Source organism: Pristiophorus japonicus, chromosome 6, assembly GCF_044704955.1.
Source record: "Pristiophorus japonicus isolate sPriJap1 chromosome 6, sPriJap1.hap1, whole genome shotgun sequence".
In the NCBI taxonomy this organism is placed as follows: domain Eukaryota; kingdom Metazoa; phylum Chordata; class Chondrichthyes; family Pristiophoridae; genus Pristiophorus; species Pristiophorus japonicus.
This window is the reverse complement of record NC_091982.1, coordinates 200,187,108-200,208,182: the sequence shown is the minus strand read 5'-3', so window position 1 is coordinate 200,208,182 and position 21,075 is coordinate 200,187,108. Positions and strand designations below refer to the sequence as shown.

General features: G+C 41.8%; 2 protein-coding genes across 5 annotated transcripts in view; one reads left to right on the top strand and one right to left on the bottom strand.

Moving 5' to 3' along the window:
• veph1 (ventricular zone expressed PH domain-containing 1) overlaps nt 1–21,075 on the top strand; it is a 451,519-nt gene that overhangs the window by 78,496 nt on the left and 351,948 nt on the right. The gene's annotated exons all lie outside the window — the stretch shown is intronic.
• Nucleotides 12,581–20,840, bottom strand: ptx3a (pentraxin 3, long a). Its single transcript, XM_070883559.1, has 3 exons — nt 20,640–20,840; nt 19,074–19,583; nt 12,581–13,980 (listed from the first exon to the last, which is right to left on the bottom strand). The coding sequence occupies exons 1-3, from the start codon at nt 20,755–20,757 to the stop codon at nt 13,364–13,366; spliced, it is 1,245 nt and encodes a 414-aa protein (XP_070739660.1). The 5' UTR covers nt 20,758–20,840; the 3' UTR covers nt 12,581–13,363.

The window sequence follows — 21,075 nt, the reverse complement described above, 5'->3', positions numbered from 1 at the left end:
TTAATTTTTTTAGGCATGTTTTAAACAGTGGTAAATTCTTGATTTTCTGTGCAGGAACATTCATGTGGTTGTCATTACTGCTATATGGGAAGATTGGTCCTGAAATTGCAGCCTCTCCGGCACAGTACGATGTGCGCACGCGCCATAAGAGGCCCTGCAAGTTCCGGGTTTAGGCGCACGGACCACATGCGCCTGAACCCAGCACTTGCGATCTGTCGATCGCACCCATCCCCGGGAGAAGGGCCTTCGCAGACGGAGAGTTGGGCTATTTGTCCAATTCTTGCCAAGCGAATGTCCTTCAAACTCTATTAAAACATTTCAAAATTTCAAAAAATAAATTTTTCTCAAACATTTAACTTAATGCAATTTCTATTAATTTTTTTTTAAAGTGGAGTGTTTTTTTAAATTTATGTTTGCGTTTTATTTGTTTTTAGGGGTATTCTCATTGATAGTAATAGTAATAGTAATGGGAGCTTTGGAGCTCCTATCAATGAAAATACAGGTTGAGCGTCCGAAATCCGGAAACCCCGGGACCGAGGCCGTTCCGGATTCCGGGTATTTCCGGATTTTGGAACGACTTTGCCTGGACCGAGGTGGGTGGGGTCGGGCAGCTGAGGTAAGGGGGGAGGTGGGGGGGCGGCCGGGGCAAGGTCGGACCGTTGAGGGCTGGGGTGGGCGAAGTCGCAGTGAAATCAGGCCGGAGATCGGGCCGCCAAGGAGCAAGGTAGGGCCAGGGCAAGGTAGGGCTGGGCTGAGGTTGGGCCACTGAGGGCCGGGGTGAGGTCGGGCCTGGGCAAGGCCGAGGCCCGGGGCGAGGCCGAGCCACCGAGGGTCAAGGCGCTTCCGGGCCGCCGAGGGCCGAGGCGAGGTCGGGCCGCCGAGGGCCGGGGCGAGGTCAGTCCGGGACGCCGAGGGCCGGGGCGATGTCAGGTCGCCAAGGCGGGGGTAGTCCGGATTTCGTAACATTTTCCGGTTTCCGGACAACCCGGCCACGGATCGGCCCTGTGTCCGGATTCTGGAACATTCCGAATTTTGGAACTCCGGATTTCGGACGCTCAACCTGTATTACATTGTGATTTGGTGTTCCAGGCCCAAGTGATCCCAGGAAGCACTTACACTCGTGGGATGCGTGGGCCTCTATGCTGGACTGCGCAACTAGTCCTTGGACCCGAAGTGTTTGTTGGAGCAGGATCACCAGGTACATTCGGATTTTTTTTTTTGGTCGGAGGCATCCGCCTGTGGGAAGCCTTTTTTTGGCCCATTGTTTTACAATATTACTATGGAAAAACCTGAAACAAAATACTGCCGTTGAATTTGCGGGTGCGTACGAGGTTGGCACGTGCATGTAGGGGCCCCACAGGTTCCAGGTTTAGGCATGTGACGAAACCCGGAACTTGCGATCTGTCAAGAATCCTCTTCATAGGTCGCCCGCATCCACTGTAAAGGGCCTCCGCTGGCATATAATTGATTATTTGCCCAAATTCTGCCAGTGAATGCCCTTGAAATTATTGCGGCTGATAAAAGCAGGCGTAAGGCCTACTTTTATCAGCATGACTTTTAAAGAACAGAAAAATATATATTTTTTCCAATTATTTAAACATTAAAAATGCTGTTAAATAAGATAAGGTTTATTTTTAGACCCTTTAAAATATGTAAATTTATTTTTCAAAAAAATTACATTTTAGTTTTAAATAATTAATTAAATTCCATTTTGATTAATTTTAAATGTGATTTAAATATATATATTTTAAGTGTGTGTGTTTTGGGGGGTATTCCCATTCATACTTATGGTGATTCTGGAATCACCGCAAGTATGAATGGGAATACCCCTACTTAATTGATTGGGCCGGCCCACGTGATCCCAGGGACGCATGCAAAGAGCCGACGTCCCTGGGATGCGTGGGCCTCTACGCAGGCCTTCGCATAGAGGGCCAAAACCACAAGTCTCCAAACCTCCTGGACCATAGGGTAGCTTTGTAGAAATGTTTCAGGTTGGAGGCATCTGCCTGCAGGAAGCCTCCGACCGCAATTTCAGGGCCACTATTTCTAGATTAATTAAAGTTGCAGAAAAGGTGTGTTACCAAGTTTCCAACAATACAAGTTAAATATATATTACATGGTGGTCATTTTCCAACATTCTATAAACTCTGGATCAGTTCCTATGGATTGGAGGGTAGCTAATGTCACACCACTTTTTAAAAAAGGAGGGAGAGAGAAAACAGGGAATTATAGACCGGTTAGCCTGACATCGGTAGTGGGGAAAATGTTGGAATCAATTATTAAAGATATAATAGAAGTGCATTTGGAAAGCAGTAACAGGATCAGTCTAAGTCAGCATGGATTTATGAAAGGGAAATCATGCTTGACAAATCTTCTAGAATTTTTTGAGGATGTAACTAGTAGAGTGGACAAGGGAGAACCAGTGGATGTGGTGTATTTGGACTTTCAAAAGGCTTTTGACAAGGTCCCACACAAGAGATTAATGTGCAAAATTGAAGCACATGATTTTAGGGATAATGTATTGACATGGATAGAGAACTGGTTGGCAGGCAGGAAACAAAGAGTAGGAATGGACGGGTCCTTTTCAGAATGGCAGGCAGTGACTAGTGGGGTACCGCAAGGTGGCAGCTATTTACAATATACATTAATGATTTAGACGAAGGAATTGAATGTAATATCTCCAAGTTTGCAGAAGACACTAAGCTGGGTGGCAGTGTGAGCTGTGAGAAAGATACTAAGAGGCTGCAGGGTGACTTGGACAGGTAAGGTGAGTGGGCAAAAGCATGGCAGGTGCAGTATAATGTGGATAAATGTGAGGTTATCCACTTTGGTGGCAAAAACAGGAAGACAGTTTATTATCTGAATGGTGACAGATTAGGAAAAAGGGAGGTGCAATGAGACTTGGGTGTCATGGTACATCAGTCATTGAAAGTTGGCATGCAGGTACAGCAGGCGGTGAAGAAGGCAAATGGCATGTTGGCCTTCATAGCGAGAGGATTTGAGTATAGAGCAGGGAGGTCTTACTGCAGTTATACAGGGCCTTGGTGAGGGCACACCTTGAATATTGTGTACAGTTTTGGTCTCCTAATCTGAGGAAGGACATTCTTGCTATTGAGGGAGTGCAGCGAAGGTTCGCCAGACTGATTCCTGGGATGGCAGGCCTGACATGAAGAAAGACTGGATCAACTAGGCTTTATATTCACTGGAATTTAGAAGGATGAGAGGGGATCTCATAGAAACATATACAATTCTGACGGGATTGGACAGGTTAGATGTAGGAAGAATGTTCCCGATGTTGGGGAAGTCCAGAACCAGGGGGTCACAGTCTTAAGGATAAGGGGTAAGTCATTTAGGACCGAGATGAGGAGAAACTTCTTCGCTCAGAGAAATGTGAACCTGTGGAATTCTCTATCACAGAAAGTTGTTGAGGCCAGTTCGTTAGATATATTCAAAAGGGAGTTAGATGTGACCCTTACGGCTAAAGGGACCAAGGTATGGAGAGAAAGCAGGAATGGGGTACTGAAGTTGCATGATCAGCCATGATCATATTGAATGGTGGTGCAGGCTCGAAGGACTGAATGGCCTACTCCTGCACCTATTTTCTATGGTTCTATGTACATTACTGAGAATCCTTATCGTAAATTGTGTTATCTCCATTGCCCTTTTTCTGGGTTACAAAGCATCCACAGGTAAACCATGTCAAGCCTTTGCTGTTCTGAAACAAGTCACAATGAGGTGAACTTGCCTTTGATTTTCTGTCCCCGTGAAGAGCTTTATGGCTTAAACTTAGTGTTTTCCCCTAGTCGCACAGTTAAAATTGAGAACTTAGAGTTTCAAAATTTATGGGCACAAACTTTCATCCATCCACCCCATAGTGCAGCACTTTGGACTTCAACATAATGGGCCAGAATTTACTGTAGCCGATGAATGAATGGCGCCCACTGTTTGTTAGACTTTCCCTTGCCTGTTGTTTTTCCATGAGCTTTTACACAGCAAGTTGCTATAAGTGGGAGATCAAAATGACGCAGCTCCCTCTACAGGGGTTCTGGGACCTGTGTGAACAGGGAAAGCAACTGTGTGTCTCCTTAACCAATCAGATTGAAGAATTGTTAATGACCAACATGGAGTCGGATCCAGGAAGTAAGTGTAAGTTGAAAAAGTAACAAAAAGTACTTATTTAAAAAAAATCTTCAACAACAATTAAAAGCTGAAAGAATGAGACTTCAGTAGTAGGCAAAATGCTAGAATTTATTATTAGGGACGTGATAACATGGCAAAATAAAGAAAATAGTTTGAAGGAGCGAGGAAACAAGCAGGAAATAAAGGTAAAAAAACAAATTTAAAGGCTCTTTTTCTAAATGCACATAGCATTCGTAACAAAATAGCTGAGTTGACGGCACAAATAGATCCAAATCAGTATGATTTGATAGCCATTACAGAGACGTGGTTGCAAGGTATTCAGGACTGGGAACTAAATATTCAGGGGTACTTGTCAATCCGGAAGGACAGACAGACAGACAGGAAAAGGAGGTGGGGTAGCTCTATTAATAAAGGATGGAATCACTGCAATAATGAGAAATGATATTGGCTCAAATGATCAGGATATTGAAACAGTTTGGGTGGAGATAATGAATAATAAGGGGAAAAAGGTCACTGGTGGGTATGGTCTATAGGTCCCCTAACAGTAGTAACTCTGTTGGTCGGTGTATAAACCAGGAAATAGTGGGGGCTTGTAAAAAGGGAACAGCAATAATCATGGGTGATTTTAACCTCCATATTGATTGGATAAATCAAATTGGCCTGGTTAACCTTGAGGAAGAGTTCATAAAGTGCATAAGGGATGGGTTCCTTGAGCAGTATGTAGCGGAACCAACCAGGGGGTAGGCTATCTCAGATCTTGTCCTGTGTAATGAGACAGGATTAATAAACAATCTCCGAGTAAAGGAATCCCTTGGAATGAGTGATCATAGCATGGTTGAATTTCAAATTCAGATGGAGGGTGAGAAAGTTGGATCTCAAACCAGTGTACTGAGCTTAAATAAAGGAGACTACAAAGGTATGAGGGCAGAGTTGGCTAAAATGGACTGGGAAAATAGATTAAAGTGTAGGACAGTTGATGAACAGTGGTGTACATTTAAGGAGATATTTCACAACTCTCAGGAAAAATATATTCCAGTGAGAAGGAAAGGGTGTAAAAGAAAAGATAGCCATCCGTGGCTAACTAAAGAAATAAAGGATGGTATCCAATTAAAAACAAGGGCTTACAAAGCGGCCAAAACTAGTGGCAGGACAGAAGATTGGGAAGCTTTTAAAAGCCACCAAAGAATGAATAAAAAAATGATTAAGAAAGGGAAGATAGACTATGAAAGTAAATTAGCACGAAATATAAAAACAGATAGCAAGAGTTTCTATAGGCATATAAAAAGGAAAAGGGTGGTTAAAGTAAATGTTGGTCCCTTAGAGGACGAGAGTAGGGAATTAGTAATGGGGAACATGGAGATGGCAGAAACCCTGAACAAATATTTTGTATCAGTCTTTACGGTACAGGACACTAACAATATCTCAACAATGGATAGCAAAGGGGCTATGGGGGGGGAGGAACTTAACACTATCACAATCACTAAGGAGGTGGTACTCAGGAAGCTAATGGGACTAAAGGTGGATAAATCCCCTGGACCTGATGGCTTGCATCCTAGGGTCTTAAGAGACATAACAGCAGGGATAGTGGATACATTGGTTGTAATTTACCAAAATTCCCTGGATTCTGGGGAGGTCTCAGCAGATTGAAAAACTGCAAATGTGACACTCGTATTTAAAAAAAGGAGGCAAACAAAAGGCAGGAAACTATAGATCAGTTAGCCTAACATCTGTGGTTGGGAAAATGTTGGAGTCCATTATTAGCAGTAGCAGGACATTTGGAAAAGCATAATTCGGTCGGGCAGAGTCAGCATGGATTTATGAAAGGGAAGTCATGTTTGACAAATTTGCTGTAATTCTTTGAGGATGTAACAAACAGGGTGGATAAATGGGAACCAGTGGATGTGGTGTATTTGGACTTCCAGAAGGCATTTGACAAGGTGCCACATAAAAGGTTACTGCACAAGGTAAAAGTTCACTGGGTTGGGGGTAATATTTTAGCATGGATAGAGGATAGGCTAACTAACAGAAAACAGAGAGTCGGGATAAATGGTTCATTCTTGGGTTGGCAATCAGTAACTAGTGGGGTGCCGCAGGGATCAGTACTGGGACCCTAACTATTTACAATCTATATTAATGACTTGAAAGAAGGGACTGAGTGTAATGTAGCCAAGTTTGCTGACAATACAAAGATGGGAGAAAAAGCAATGTGTGAGGAGGACACAAAAATCTGCAAAAGGACATAGACAGGCTAAGTAAGTGGGCAAAAATTTGGCAGATGGAGTATAATGTTGGAAAGTGTGAGGTTATGCACTTTGGCATAAAAATATCAGAGCAAGTTATTATTTACATGAAGAAAAATTGCAAAGTGCTGCAGTACAGCGGGACCTGGGGGTACTTGTGCATGAAAATCAAAAGGTTAGTATGCAGGTACAGCAAATAATCAGGAAGGCCAATGGAATCTTGGCCTTTGTTGCAAAGGGGATGGAGTATAAAAGCAAGGAAGTCTTGCTACAGTTATGCAGCGTATTGGTGAGGCCATACCTGGAATACTGCGTGCAGTTTTGGTTTCCATATTTACAACAGGATACACTTGCTTTGGAGGCAGTTTAGAGAAGCTTCACTAGGTTGATTCCAGAGATGAGGGGTTTGACTTACGAGGAAAGGTTGAGTAGGTTGGGCCTCTACTCATTGGAATTCAGAAGAATGAGAGGTGATCTTATCAAAACGTATAAGATTATGAGGGGGCTTGACAAGCTGGATGCAGGGAGGATGTTTCCACTGATGGGGGAGACTAGAACTAGGGGGCATAATCTTAGAATAAGGGGCAGCCCATTTAAAACTGAGATGAGGAGAAATTTCTTCTCTCAAAGGGTTGTAAATCTAAATGAAATCATTGCCTTAGAGAGCTGTGGAAGCTGAGTCATTGAATAAATTTAAGATTGAGATAGACAGTTTCTTAACTGGTAAGGCAATAAGGGGTTATGGGGAGTGGGCAGGGAAGTGGACCTGAATCCATGATCGGATCAGCCATGATCATATTAAATGGCGGAGCAGACTCAAGGGGCTGTATGGCCTACTCCTGCTCCTATTTCTTATGTTCTTTGTTGTTGTTTAGAAAATCGTAATGTGATTAGGCAGAGTCAACATGGTTTTATGAACGGGAAATAGTGTTTGACAAATTCTTTTGGTGTTTTTTGAAGATGTAACTAATAGGGCGGATAAGGGGGAACCAGTAGATGTAGCATATTTGGATTTTCAAAAAGCCTTCACTAAGGTGCACACGAGGTTATTACACAAAATTACGACTCATGGGATTGGGGGTAATATATTAGGCATGGATTGAGGATTGGTTAATGGACAGAAAACAGAGAGCAGGAATAAATGGGACATTTTTGTCTTGGCAGGCTGTAACTAGCGGGGTACTGCAACAATTAGTGCTTGAGCCTCAGCTATTTACAATCTATATTAATGACTTAAATGAAGGACTAACATATCCAAGTTTGCTGATGATACAAAGTTAGGTGGGAAAGTGAGCTGTGAGGAGGACTCCAGAGAGATACAGACAGGTTGACTGAATGGGTAAGAACATGGCAAATGGAATACAATGTGGAGAAATGTGAAGTTATCCACTGGTTTGAAAAACAAAAAAGCAGAATATTTTTTGAATGGTGAGAGACTGAGAAATGTTTGCATTCAGAGGGACTGGAGTGTCCTTGTACATGAAACTCTTTTTGGTAACATGAATCACAGATAGCTAACATGCAGGTGCAGCAAGCAATTAAGAAAGCAAGTGGTATGTTAACTTTTGTTACAAATGGATTAGAGTAAGTAAGTCTTACTACAATTATACAGGGCATTGGTGAGGCCACACCTGGAGTACTGTGTACAGTTCCGATCTCATTACCTAAGGAAAGACATACTTGCCTTAGAGGGAGTGCAATGAAGATTCACTAAACTGGTTCCTGGGGTGAGGGGATTGCCCCATGAGGAGAGATTGAGTGAACTAGGCCTATATTCCCTACAGTTTAGAAGAATGAGGTGTGATCTAATTGAAACATATAAAATTCTTCAGGGTTAATGCTAGGAAAATGTTTCCCCTGCCTGGATAATCTAGAACACGGGGTCAGAGTTTCACAGTAAGAAGTAGGTCATTTAGAACTGAGAAATTTCTTCACTCAAAGGGTTGTGAACCTTTGGAATTTTCTACTGCAGAGAATTGTGGAGGTTCATTCGTTGAGTATATTCAAGACAGAGTTCGATACATTTTGGGGAACCAAGGGAATCAAGGGATATGGGAATAGTGTAGGAAGGTAGAGTTGAGGTAGAAGATCAGCCATGATCTTATTGAATGGCGGAGCAGGCTTGAAGGGCCAAATGGCCTACTGCTCCTATTTCTTATGTTCAAGCTTGTAAAAATAAATTTTCAGTGCCAGAGAAGTTGTTTGGTTGTAATTAAGACGAATCACGCCATTAAAATGGGTACTTAGACTGAAATAGACAAGCCCTAGCTTTCTGTGGTGAGTTTAGTTTGTATCTACCATGCAAATACAGGAATTTCACGCCATCCAATGCATTAGAATGATGAGTCAGACAGTGAAATGCGGTTTCTGGGAAGCTTCTGGATTTTTGCGTTTAACCACGTATCCGCCCTTGCCTGAAGTTGCTGTGCAATTTGCGCATAAATAATGGTTAGAGTCATTAGCTTCACTGTTATTTTGACAGTAAATACTGGTCCAATTATATATATTAATGACCTGGACTTGGGCATAATTTCAAAGTTTGCAGATTACACGAAACTTGGAAATGTAGGAAACAGTGATGAGGATAATAGCAGAATTCAGTAGGACATAGACTGGTGAAATGTGCAGACACGTGGCAGATGAAATTTAACAGAGACGTGTGAAGTGATTAATTTTGGTAGGAGAAATGAAATAAACTAAATGGTACAATTTTAAATGGGGTGCTGTAACAGAGAGGCTTGGGGGTGTAAGTACACAAATCGTTGAAGGTGGCAGGACAAGTTGCGAAGGCCGTTAATAAGACATAATGGGATTCTTGGCTTTATAAATAGAGGCATAGAGTTCAAAAGCAAGGAAGTTATGCTAAACCTTTATAAAACACAGGTTAGGCCCCAGCTGGAGTATTGTGGACCATTCTGGACACCAGACTTTAGGAAGGATGTCATGGCCTTGGAGAGCATTCAGAGGAGATTTACTAGAATGGTACCAGAGATAGAATCAAAAATTTACGGCACAGAAGGAGGCCTTTCGGCCCATCATGTCTTTGCTGGCCGAAAAAGAGCTATCCAGCCTAATTCCACTTTTCAACTCTTAGTCCGTAGCCCTTCAAGTGCATATCCAAGTACTTTTTAAATGCAATGAGGGTTTCTGCCTCTACCGTCCTTTCAGGCAGTGAGTTCCAGACCCTCACCACCCTCTGGGTGAAAGACTTCAGTTGCGTAGAGTTACGAGAGAAACTGGGGTTGTTCTCCTTAGAGCAGAGAAGGTTAAGGGGAGATTTGAGAGAGATGTTCAAAATATGAACGGCTTTGATGGAGTAAATAAGGAGAAACTGTTTCCAGTGGCAGAAGGGTTAGTTTCTAATGGACACAGATTTTTAACGTGATTGGTGAAAGAACCAGAAGCAACATGTGGAAACATTTTTACACAGTGAGCTGTTATGATCTGGAATGCGCTGCCTGAAAGGGTGGAGGAAGCAGATTCAATAGTAACTTTACAAAGGGAATTGGATAAATATTTGAAAAGGAAAAATTTGCTGGGCTATGGGGAAAGAGCAGGTGAGAGGGACTAATTGGATAGCTCTTTCAAAGAGCTGGCACAGGCACGATGGGTCAAATGGCATCCTTCTGGGTTGTATCATTCTACAATCCAGGCGTTTCACGGAAGCGTTATACAAAATTTGACACCGAGCCACATAAGGGGATATTAGGGCAGATAACCAAATACTTGATCAAAGAGGTAGGTTTAAGGAGCGTCTTAAAGGAGGAAAGAGATGTAGCGAGGCGGAGGGGTTTAGGGAGGAGATACCATAGCCTGGGGTCTTGGTAGCTGAAGGCACAGCTGTCAGTGGTGAAGAGATTAAAATCAGGAATGCTTAAGAGACCAGAATTGGAGGAATGCAGATATAAGAACATAAGACATAAGAACATAAGAAATTGGAGCAGGAGTAGGCCATATGGCCCCTCGAGCCTGCTCCGCCATTCAATAAGATCATGGCTGATCTGATCATGGACTCAGCTCAACTTCCCTGCCCGCTCCCCATAACCCCTTACCATTTAAGAAACTATCTATTTCTGTCTTAAATTTATTCAATGTCCCAGCTTCCACAGCTCTCTGGGGCAGCGAAATCCACAGATTTACAACGCTCTGAGAGAAGGAATTTCTCCTCATCTCCGTTTTAAATGGGCGGCCCCTTATTCTAAGATCATGCCCTCTAGTTCTAGTCACCCCCATCAGTGGAAACATTCTCTCTGCATCCACCTTGTCAAGCCCCCTCATAATCTTATACGTTTTGATAAGATCACCTCTCATTCTTCTGAATTCCAATGAGTAGAGGCCCAACCTACTCAACCTTTCCTCATAAATCAACCCCCTCATCTCCGGAATCAACCTAGTGAGCTTTCTCTGAATTGCCTCCAAAGCAAGTATATCCTTTCGTAAATATGGAAACCAAAACTGCATGCAGTATTCCAGGTGTGGCCTCACCAATACCCTGTATAGCTGCAGCAAGACTTCCCTGCTTTTATACTTCAACCCCTTTGCAATAAAGGCCAAGGTTCCATTGGCCTTCCTGATCACTTGCTGTATCTGCATACTATCCTTTTGTGTTTCATGCACAAGTACCCCCAGGTCCCGTTGTACTGCAGCACTTTGCAATCTTTCTCCATTTAAATAATAACTTGCTCTTTGATTTTTTTTTTGTCAAAGTACATGACCTCACACTTTCCGACATTGTACTCCATCTGCCAAATTTTTGCCCACTCACTTAGCCTGTCTGTCCTTTTGCAGATTTTTTATGTCCTCCTCCCATCTTTGTATCGTCAGCAAACTTGGCTACATTACACTCAGTCCCTTCTTCCAAATCGTTAATATAGATTAACTAGTGCGGCACCCCACTAGTTACTGATTGCCAACCAGAGAATGAACCATTTATCCCGACTCTCTGTTTTCTGTTAGTTAGCCAATCCTCCATCCATGCAAATATATTACCCCCAACCCCGTGAAGTTTTATCTTGTGCAGTAACCGTTTATGTGGCACGTTGTCAAATGCCTTCTGGAAGTCCAAATACACCACATCCACTGGTTCCCCTTTATCCACTCTTCGTTACATCCTCAAAGAATTCCAGCAAATTTGTCAAACATGATTTCCCCTTCATAAATCCATGCTGACTCTGCCTGACTGAATTTTGCTTTTCCAAATGTCCTGCTACTGCCTCTTCAATAATGGACTCCAACATTTTCCCAACCACAGATGTTAGGCTAACTGGTCTATAGTTTCCTGTTGTTTGTCTGCCTCCTTTTTTAAATAGGGACGTTACATTTGCAGTTTTCCAATCTGCTGGGACCTCCCCAGAATCCTGGGAATTTTTGGTAAATTACAACCAATGCATCTACAATCTCTGCCACTACTTCTCTCAAGACCTTAGGATGCAAGCAATTAGGTCCAGGGGATTTATCTGCCTTTATTCCCATTATCTTACTGAGTACCACCTCCTTAGTGATTGTGATGTGTTAAGTTCGTCCACCTGTTAGGCCCTTGACTATCCACTGTTGGAATATTGTTAGTGTCCTCTACCATAAAGACTGATACAAAATATTTGTTCCGTGTTTCTGCCATCTCCATGTTCTCCATTACTAATTCCCCAGTCTTGTCCTCTAAGGGATCTGAGGGTTGTAGGCCCAGAGAAAATTACAGAGATAGGGAGGAGTGAGGCCATGGAGAGATTTGAAAACAAGATGAGAATTTTAAAATTGAGGCACTGCTTAACCGGGAGCTAATGTACATCAACGAGCACAGCGAGATGGGTGAACGGGACATGTTGCGAGTTAGGTCACGGGCAGCAGAGCTTTGGATGAACGCAAGATTAAGGAGGGTAGAAAGTGGAAGACCGGCCAGGAATGAAGCAGATGAGCTAAGATGGGCAGAATCGGGCGATGTTACAGAGGAGGAAATAGTGATGGTGCCGATATATGCTCCTCAATGTAACTTAGTTTTAAACTCTGGTTCCTTTTCCTCTCCAATGGCGTTCACCTCCCAGCCTGATCAACTTGAGTTTACAAACTCCCAAAAATTAAACAGCACCATGGAAAGTACCACAGAAGTTTCCCCCTCAAATGGTCCAATTAAATTGTTCTTCAACCATTGTGACCATCATGGCTTTCACTAAAAATACACAAATTCCACAACAAATATTCCGATATATTGTTTCACAGCAGTTTATTATAAAATTAAACTCTTTATGGTCAAATAATTAGATGACTGATTTTAGAGGACTTTTACAGTATAATATAGACTTTGTACGTAATAGTACAGCAAAGCAATGTAAATTGGATTACAAAGTTACTATTTTGTTCACGTGTAGAGCAGACATTGTTCATTTCTTGAATGGTGAGGTTAAGTGCCTTCCTTTAATATTTCTTGCTAATCAATAATTTGTCATTAAATGTAATCATGCATTTTCTGGGTTACAATTAAATCAAAATAGTAAAGTAAAAGTAATAGTATTTGAGAACATAAACTGTTTTTAAATCTAATTTTCCATTTGAATTTACATTAAAGCTGCATTTGGCCTTGTTCCTCAGACCATGCGAGGAGCCACAGAGGAAAAATTCTAAGGTGTACTATTTTTACAATATTGCAGATATTGGATCTAAAAATCCAGATGCCCAGCCTTCAGGGATGACAATGTGGTAACATGACTTCTGTTGTTGCTGGCAGGCAAACAAAAGTCATGGACCAATTGGAATCCATGTAGTACCAGTCTGTCATGTGTGTCTTAATACCAGTATAAATCTGTTACTCGAGAAGAGAATTTCTGTACAGGGATAATACTATGTGAGATTTATATACAAAGTTCACTCTGGAGTTGAAGAGGACTCTGTAATATAAATAGGATTTTTTTTTAATGATTAAACATCATAGATATAATAACAATTTGAGATCCATCATTTGAGCATGTTAATTTGGAAAAAAATCAATTTAGTTAATAGTAAATAAATTCAGCTCCTCCCTGTGGCAGGATCTCTGTGACACTCCATCCAACAACATTCCCTCTAATGCTGCAGGAATTTTCCCTACTAGCCAAGTCTTGTATTTCATATTCAGAAATGACTCTGTCCCAAATATTGAACCCAGTCAACTTTCCTGAAAAGGCCAAATTTTTATCAAAGCCACCTCCAATGCAGCAGCCATTCTTTTCTTGACCCAGTTGCAATATTCCTCCATCTGGAATATTGTGGCCAACAGCTATTCCTGAAGAAGCAGCAGCAAGTTTTCCATTCGCCCAAAGTGTTGTATTTCCATCTTCAGCACTCCATGTTCCACAGAAGTGTGCCCAGTGACCAAGGGAGACTACATTTTCAGCAACGATTTTGCTTGTGTCACTTTGCACAGACAGCACAGTAGAGGACTGATTGAAGTAAAACTGAATTTGATAAGGATTTCTCTTTGTTCCATAGGAGAACACAATGGTTTTCTCCAGCAGATCCGTGACTTTTACCCATATGCAAGCTGTAAATGAGCTAAGCGTCATGTCAGCAGCATGAACACTTGCAAATATCTTCTTTGAACGCATAGGAAAGATCAGTGCCATATCACAATCTGAGGGAGAATAGAAGCAAAATATTACATACTTTCATCCTATTTTTCTGTACCATTCTATAGGGTGTCTACCTTTTTGTACAATGATTAACTGAATTATTTTTTCAGGAAAGACCAAAAAACAAATTTTAGGAAAATGTTCAGAAATTTGCAAAACAGATACACCGCTTTGGGTACTGTTGAGGGGGATGACTCATCAGGGGAGAGCAGCAGCAGCCACGTTTATGGCACCGTGGCTGGCTCTGCTGCACAGGAGGGCAGGAAAAAGAGTGGGAGAGCGATAGTGATAGGGGACTCAATTGTAAGGGGAATAGATAGGTGTTTCTGCAGCCGCAACCGAGACTCTAGGATGGTATGTTGCCTCCCTGGTGCAAGGGTCAAGGATGTCTCGGAGCGGGTGCAGGACATTCTGAAAAGGGGGGGGTGAACAGCCAGTTGTCGTTGTGCATATAGGTACCAATGATATAGGTAAAAAATGGGATGAGGTCCTATGAGATGAATTTAGGGAGCTAGGAGTTAAATTAAAAAGTAGGACCTCAAAAGTAGTAATCTCAGGATTGCTACCAGTGCCACGTGCTAGTCAGAGTATGAATCGCAGGATAGCTCAGATGAATACATGGCTTGAGCAGTGGTGCAGCAGGGAGGGATTCAAATTCCTGCGGCATTGGAACCGGTTCTGGGGGAGGTGGGACCAGTACAAACAAGACGGTCTGCACCTGGGCAGGACCGGAACCAATATCCTCGGGGGAGTGTTTGCTAGTGCTGTTAGGGAGGAGTTAAAGTGCTATGGCAGGGGAATGGAACTTATGCAGGGAGACATAGGGAAATAAAATGGAGTCAGAAGCAAAAGATAGAAAGGAGAATAGTAAAAGTGGAGGGCAGAGAAACCCAAGGCAAAAAACAAGAAGGGCCACAATACAGCAAAATTCTAAAGGGGCAATGTGTGTTAAAAAGACAAGCCTGAAGGCTCTGTGCCTCAATGCGAGGAGTATTCAGAATAAGGTGGACGAATTAACTGCGCAGCAGTTAATGGGTATGATGTAATTGGCATCACAGAGACATGGCTCCAGGGTGACCAAGGTTGGGAACTCAACATCCAAGGGTATTCAGCATTTAGGAAGGATAGACAGGAAAAGGAGGCGGGGTGGCTTTGCTGGTTAAAGAGGAAATTAATGCAATAGTAAGGAGGGACATTAGCCTGGATGATGTGGAATCGGTATGGGTGGAGCTGTGGAATTCCAAAGGGCAGAAAACGCTAGTGGGAGTTGTAGACAGACCACCAAACAGTAGTAGTGAGGTTGGGGACAGCATCAAACAAGAAATAAGGGATGTGTGCAATAAAGGTACAGCCGTTATCAGACTTTAATCTACATATTGATTGGGCTAACCAAACTGATAGCGATGGAGAAGGATTTCCTGGAGTGTATTGGGGATGGTTTTCTAGACCAATATGTCGAGGAACCAACTAGAGAGCTGGCCATGCTAGACTGAGTGCTGTGTAATGAGAAGGGACTAATTAGCAATCTTGTGTGAGGCTCCTTGGGAAGAGTGACCATAATATGGTAGAATTCTTTATTAAGATGGAGAGTGACACAGTTATTTCAGAAACTAGGGTCCTGAACTTAAGGAAAGGTAACTTCGATGGTATGAGGCGTGAATTGGCTAGAATAGACTGGCAAAGGATACTTAAAGGGTTGACGGTGGATAAGCAATGACAAACATGTAAAGATCACATGGATGAACTTCAATAATTGTACATCCCTGTCTGGAGTAAAAATAAAACAGGGAAGGTGGCTCAACCATGGCTAACAAGAGAAATTAAGGATAGAGTTAAAGCCAAGGAAGAGGCATATAATTTGGCTAGAAAAAGCAACAAACCTGAGGACTGGGAAAAATTTAGAATTCAACAGAGGAAGACTAAGGGTTTAAATAAGAGGGGGAAAATAGAGTTCGAGAGGAAGCTTGCAGGGAATATAAAAACTGACTGCAAAAGCTTCTATAAATATGTGAAGAGAAAAAGATTAGTGAAGACAAATGTAGGTCCCTTGCAGTCGGATTCAGGTGAATTTATAATAGGGAACAAAGAAATGGTAGACCAATTGAACAAATACTTTGGTTCTGTCTTCACGAAGGAGGACACAAATAACCTTCCGAATATACTAGCGGACAGTGGGTCTAGTGAGAAGGAGGAACTGAAGGATATCCTTAGTAGGTGGGAAATTGTGTAAGGGAAATTGATGGGATTGAAGGCCGATAAATCCCCGGGGCCTGATAGTCTGCATCCCAGAGTACTTAAGGAAGTGGCCCTAGAAATAGTGGATGCATTGGTGATCATTTTCCAACAGTCTATCAACTCTGAATCAGTTCCTATGGACTGGAGGATAGCTAATGTAACACCACTTTTTAAAAAAGAAGGGAGAGAGAAAACAGTTAATTATAGACCGGTTAGCCTGACATCTGTAGTGGGGAAAATGTTGGAATCAATTATTTAGGATGAAATAGCAGCGTATTTGGAAAGCAGTGACAGGATCGGACCAAGTCAGCATGGATTTATGAAAGGGAAATCATGCTTGACGAATCTTCTTGAATTTTTTGAGGATGTAACTAGTAGAGTGAACAAGGGAGAACCAGTGGATGTAGTGTATTTGGACTTTCAAATGGCTTTTGATAAGGTCCCGCACAAGAGATTGGTGTGCAAAATCAAAGCGCATGGTATTGGGGGTAATGTACTGACGTGGATAGAGAACTGGTTGGCAGACAGGAAGCAGAGAGTTGGGATAAACGGGTCCTTTTCAGAATGGCAGGCAGTGACTAGTGGAGTGCGCAGGGCTCAGTGCTGGGACCCCAGCTCTTTACAATATACATTAACGGTTTAGATGAAGGAATTGAGTGCAATATCTCCAAGTTTGCAGATGACATTAAACTGAGTGGCGGTGTGAGCTATGAGGAGGATGCTAAGAGGCTGCAGGGTGACTTGCACAGGTTAGGTGAGTGGTCAAATGCATGGCAGTTGCAGTATAATGTGGATACATGTGAGGTTATCCATTTTGGGGCAAAAACACAAAGGCAGAATATTATCTGAACAGCAGCAGATTAGGAAAAGGGGAAGTGCAACGAGACCTGGGTGTCATGGTTCATCAGTCACTGAAAGTGAGCATGCCGGTACAGCAGGCGGTGAAGAAGGCAAATGGTATGTTGGCCTTCATAGCTTGGGAATTTGAGTATCGGAGCAGGGAAGTCTTACTGCAGTTGTACAGGGCCTTAGTGAGGCCTCACCTGGAATATTGTGTTCAGTTTTGGTCTCCTAATCTGAAGAAGGACATTCTTGCTATTGAGGGAGTGCAGCGAAGGTTCACCAGACTGATTCCAGCGATGGCTGGACTGTCACATGAGGAGAGACTGGATCAACTGGGCCTTTATTCACTGGAGTTTAGAAGGATGAGAGGGAATCTCATAGAAACAAATAAGATTCTGACGGGACTAGACAGGTTAGATGCGGGAAGAATGTTCCCGATGTTGGGGAAGTCCAGAACCAGGGGACATTGTCTTAGGATACGGGGTAGGCCATTTTGGACTGAGATGAGGAGAAACTTCTTCACTCAGAGTTGTTAACCTATGGAATTCCCTGTCGCAGAGAGTTGTTGATGCCAGTTCATTGGATATATTCAAGAGGGAGTTAGATGTGGCCCTTACGGCTAAGGGGATCAAGGGATATGGAGAGAAAGCAGGAAAAGGGTATTGAGGGAATGATCAGCCATGATCTTATTGAATGGTGGTGTAGGCTCGAAGGGCCGAATGGCCTACTCCTGCACCTATTTTCTATGTTTCTAAATTATATTTAACAGATAAAACATTAATGTTGAGACTTTATAGTAAATGTAAGAATTAGGAGCAGGAGCAGAAAACATACGATCATGGCTGACCTCTAACCTCAATTCCATTTTCCCACCCTGTTCCCACCAGGCAGGCAGGGTTAAATTGGGTCTGTTTGCTTTTCATATCTTCACATACTTCCATTGAAGAATAGTGTGATGTAGTGGAAGGACTCACAGGCTGATTTGCAGTCTGACAGGCCGTAACGTGAACTCTCCTTCCCTGACCATAACTATCTTTATGCCAGTCAATGGGATGATTAGTTCTGTATTGGGTTTATGGGCTCCTGAAACCCATAGGATGAGGTGGTGAGAGTGGGGAGGGGGAGCGCACCCAAACCCACCCAGAGTGGAGTTTGAACCCTGTACCTTCTGACTCAGAGGCGAAAATGTTACCACTAAGCCAAGGGCTTGCTCCAGGGATAGTGATTGATTTGGTGTGAATGAGGCATCAGAGGCAAATAATTAGAGGTGTTGTGATGAGTTAAGGGGCTGAGGGAGTTGGGAGTTTGAGAATGCATTTGTTTGGGAGCTGGAATAAATTTTTCTCCGGGGGTGGATGATCTGGTTCATGTGATTGCGTGGAGCTTGTGGGTGATTATTGAAAAATAACGCAAATTATCAGGACAAAAGGCAGAGTTGCCACCAACAGACGAATTACTTTGGGGAGAAAACATTTCATAACATGAGGATTACACATTCTAATTGTTATGTAATTTTTCCAAATCTTAAATGTTGCAAGACTGGACTGAATTTTTCAAGCATTATGTATTGCATTAAAAAAATTATCCCACATCACAAAAAGTAGCTGCAAAAACTCCTCATTCTGTATATCGGTTCAAAATAATGTTCAGATTGTCATGTCTCAAATTTTCAAGTGCCGTGCAAAAAATTGGCAAAAAAAACCCAATTTTAATCTTTTAATGATATAAATTTGATCTTACAATGTTTTTTTTTATATATAATTTATTTTAAATTTCCAGTACTCACCCAGCACACTAGGTGGGGTTTTCTACCGTGTTTCTGAAGCACTTATTAATGCAGGGAGAGTGTTTTTTTGTTTTTTCCACATAATGTCAGAGGTATTAGAAGCAAGGGAGAGGTCTGCAGCTCATTGCTTCAGTCTCTCAGCTATTAAAATCTGCCAATGGCTGAATAATGGATGGGATTAACAGAGGATGGAAATACAGAAAATCACTAAAGAATAGTGAGCTAGAATACCTGATGGTAAGATGTGTTTAGCTGACCACTTCTGAGATGCTGTCAGTTCAGTTGCCAAGGAATTCAGAGTTGTTTCCAAGTTTATCGGAACTGTTTTCTTCATGTCAACCGATAGCCTCTGATCCTTCATATCCACTGCCTTTTGCCATGTCATCTCAAGTTTTCGGAGTCTGTTAGACAGATCCTGGCTCACCGAAAGAAGTTGCTGAAGTATATTTTTCTGTTCTGATTCATTCTCCACCTGAGTTTTGCTGACTTCTTCCCGTTTGTATGCTAATTTCTTGTCCACTTGTGCTGTGATACGCAAAGTTGCACTCTCTATGGCATTTGTGCAAGTGCCTGCAAAGTTGGCTACAAACTGGAGCATTTCAGAACGTATACTTTGCAGTTCTACCGTACACACTTGATCAATGGATTGTTGTAGGATGTTCTGTTTCATTTGGGAATCCTCCAGCATTACAAATAGCTTATCCCATTTAGTGAGTTCTTTTTGGCATTTACAGGAACCATCTGGGGAGGATAATTTTAGATTAAGTGAGTATTGAAGGTTTCATATCGCTATATACATAGCTGTATTAGATACTATAACTTTTTGGTGAAATTTTGCTAAATTTGATAATTGGTTGCAGAACCACTTTGTAACTTTACCTAAATGCTAAATAAACATTAAATAAAATTAAACTGGTTGTATTTTAATTAACTTTAGAAAGAAAGACTTGTATTTATACAACTCCTTTCATGGGCTCGGGACATCCCAAAGAGCTTCACAGCCAACTAAGTACTTTTGAAATGTAGTCACTGTTGTAATGTAGGAAACACAGCAGCCAATTTGCGCACAGCAAGGTCCCACAAACAGCAATGTGATAATGACCAGATATTCCTCTTTAAGTAATGTTAGTTGAGGGATGTATTGGACACCCGGCTCGTCTTCAGAATAGTGCCATGGGATCCTTTACATCCACCTAGGAAGGTAGTCAGGGACTTGGTTTAATGTCTCATCCAAAAGACAACCCCACCGACAGTGCAGCACTCCCCCAGAACTGTACTGGAGTGTCAGTCTAAATTTTATGCACATCTAAATACACAGACTCTGTATGTAGTTGAATTCACTTGGATAGTAATTCATTTTTAAATTATTTTAGCATTCAGTGTACAGCGCACATTAATATTGCATGTTAGAATAAATTTAATGTATTAACATTTTGTCAAAGAAGTACGAGCCTTTATGTAATAAGTCTTTCCCTGCGATTAGCAGCAAAATGCCTAATATGTAGGAGTTAATGGAATTAAGAGTGAGTGTTACGTGACATGCGGTATTTTACTAGTAATCAGTGAAAAGTTCCTTCTTTATGGTTAAATACTTACCTGTCTTTAAAAAAAATTTTATTTGTGAAATACTATTATATACACTAAACCTAATATAAATTCAAACTGCCAGTTTCTCCAATAAAGATAATGCTGAAAAACTGCAGAGAGAGCATTGTAAAACATAGTGTATAATAACACAAACAATATTGAAAGAAATAATTTATTTAATTCTAAAATTAACTTATGAAAATACCTTACCTGGTAAAACAGAGATTTTATTTTCCATCCCATTAATATATTGTATCTCTTCATAATCTTCTGCCAAAATACAGGACAGATTGAGTAGAATCCATAGTACTATTGCAAATGCAGCCATTTCTTCTGAGTTGTGTTCTTTTCAATATCTAGTAGTATGAGGGCACTGTTCTGTTGATTTGGCTCCTTCAGTATGAGCTCTAATGGAGACTGACCACAAGCCTCCAAAACCTCTTAATAAATAGTGAGTGAGGAATGATGCAAGAACTTTGTCATTGGTAAAAAGTACGTGCAGCAATGAGCTAGAGTTCTGCTTTCGCAACAAAGAGGTTGAATTACACAGTCTCGAAACTTGAGGTTTAAGGGCACATGTGGGTAGGTGTACATATGAAAGGGCCCAGCACTGGGGTAAGTTTTAGATTGCAAGCCAGATGTAATG

What these genes read in the sequence shown, in the direction of transcription:
- ptx3a (XM_070883559.1), bottom strand. Translation starts at nt 20,757, where the DNA reads ATGGCTGCATTTGCAATAGTACTATGGATTCTACTCAATCTGTCCTGT. An exon ending in TAAAATCTCTGTTTTACCAG is followed by an intron (nt 19,584 to 20,639) that starts GTAAGGTATTTT and finishes TATCCTCCCCAG; the next exon opens with ATGGTTCCTGTAAATGCCAA. An exon ending in TAAACACATCTTACCATCAG is followed by an intron (nt 13,981 to 19,073) that starts GTATTCTAGCTC and finishes ATTCTCCCTCAG; the next exon opens with ATTGTGATATGGCACTGATC.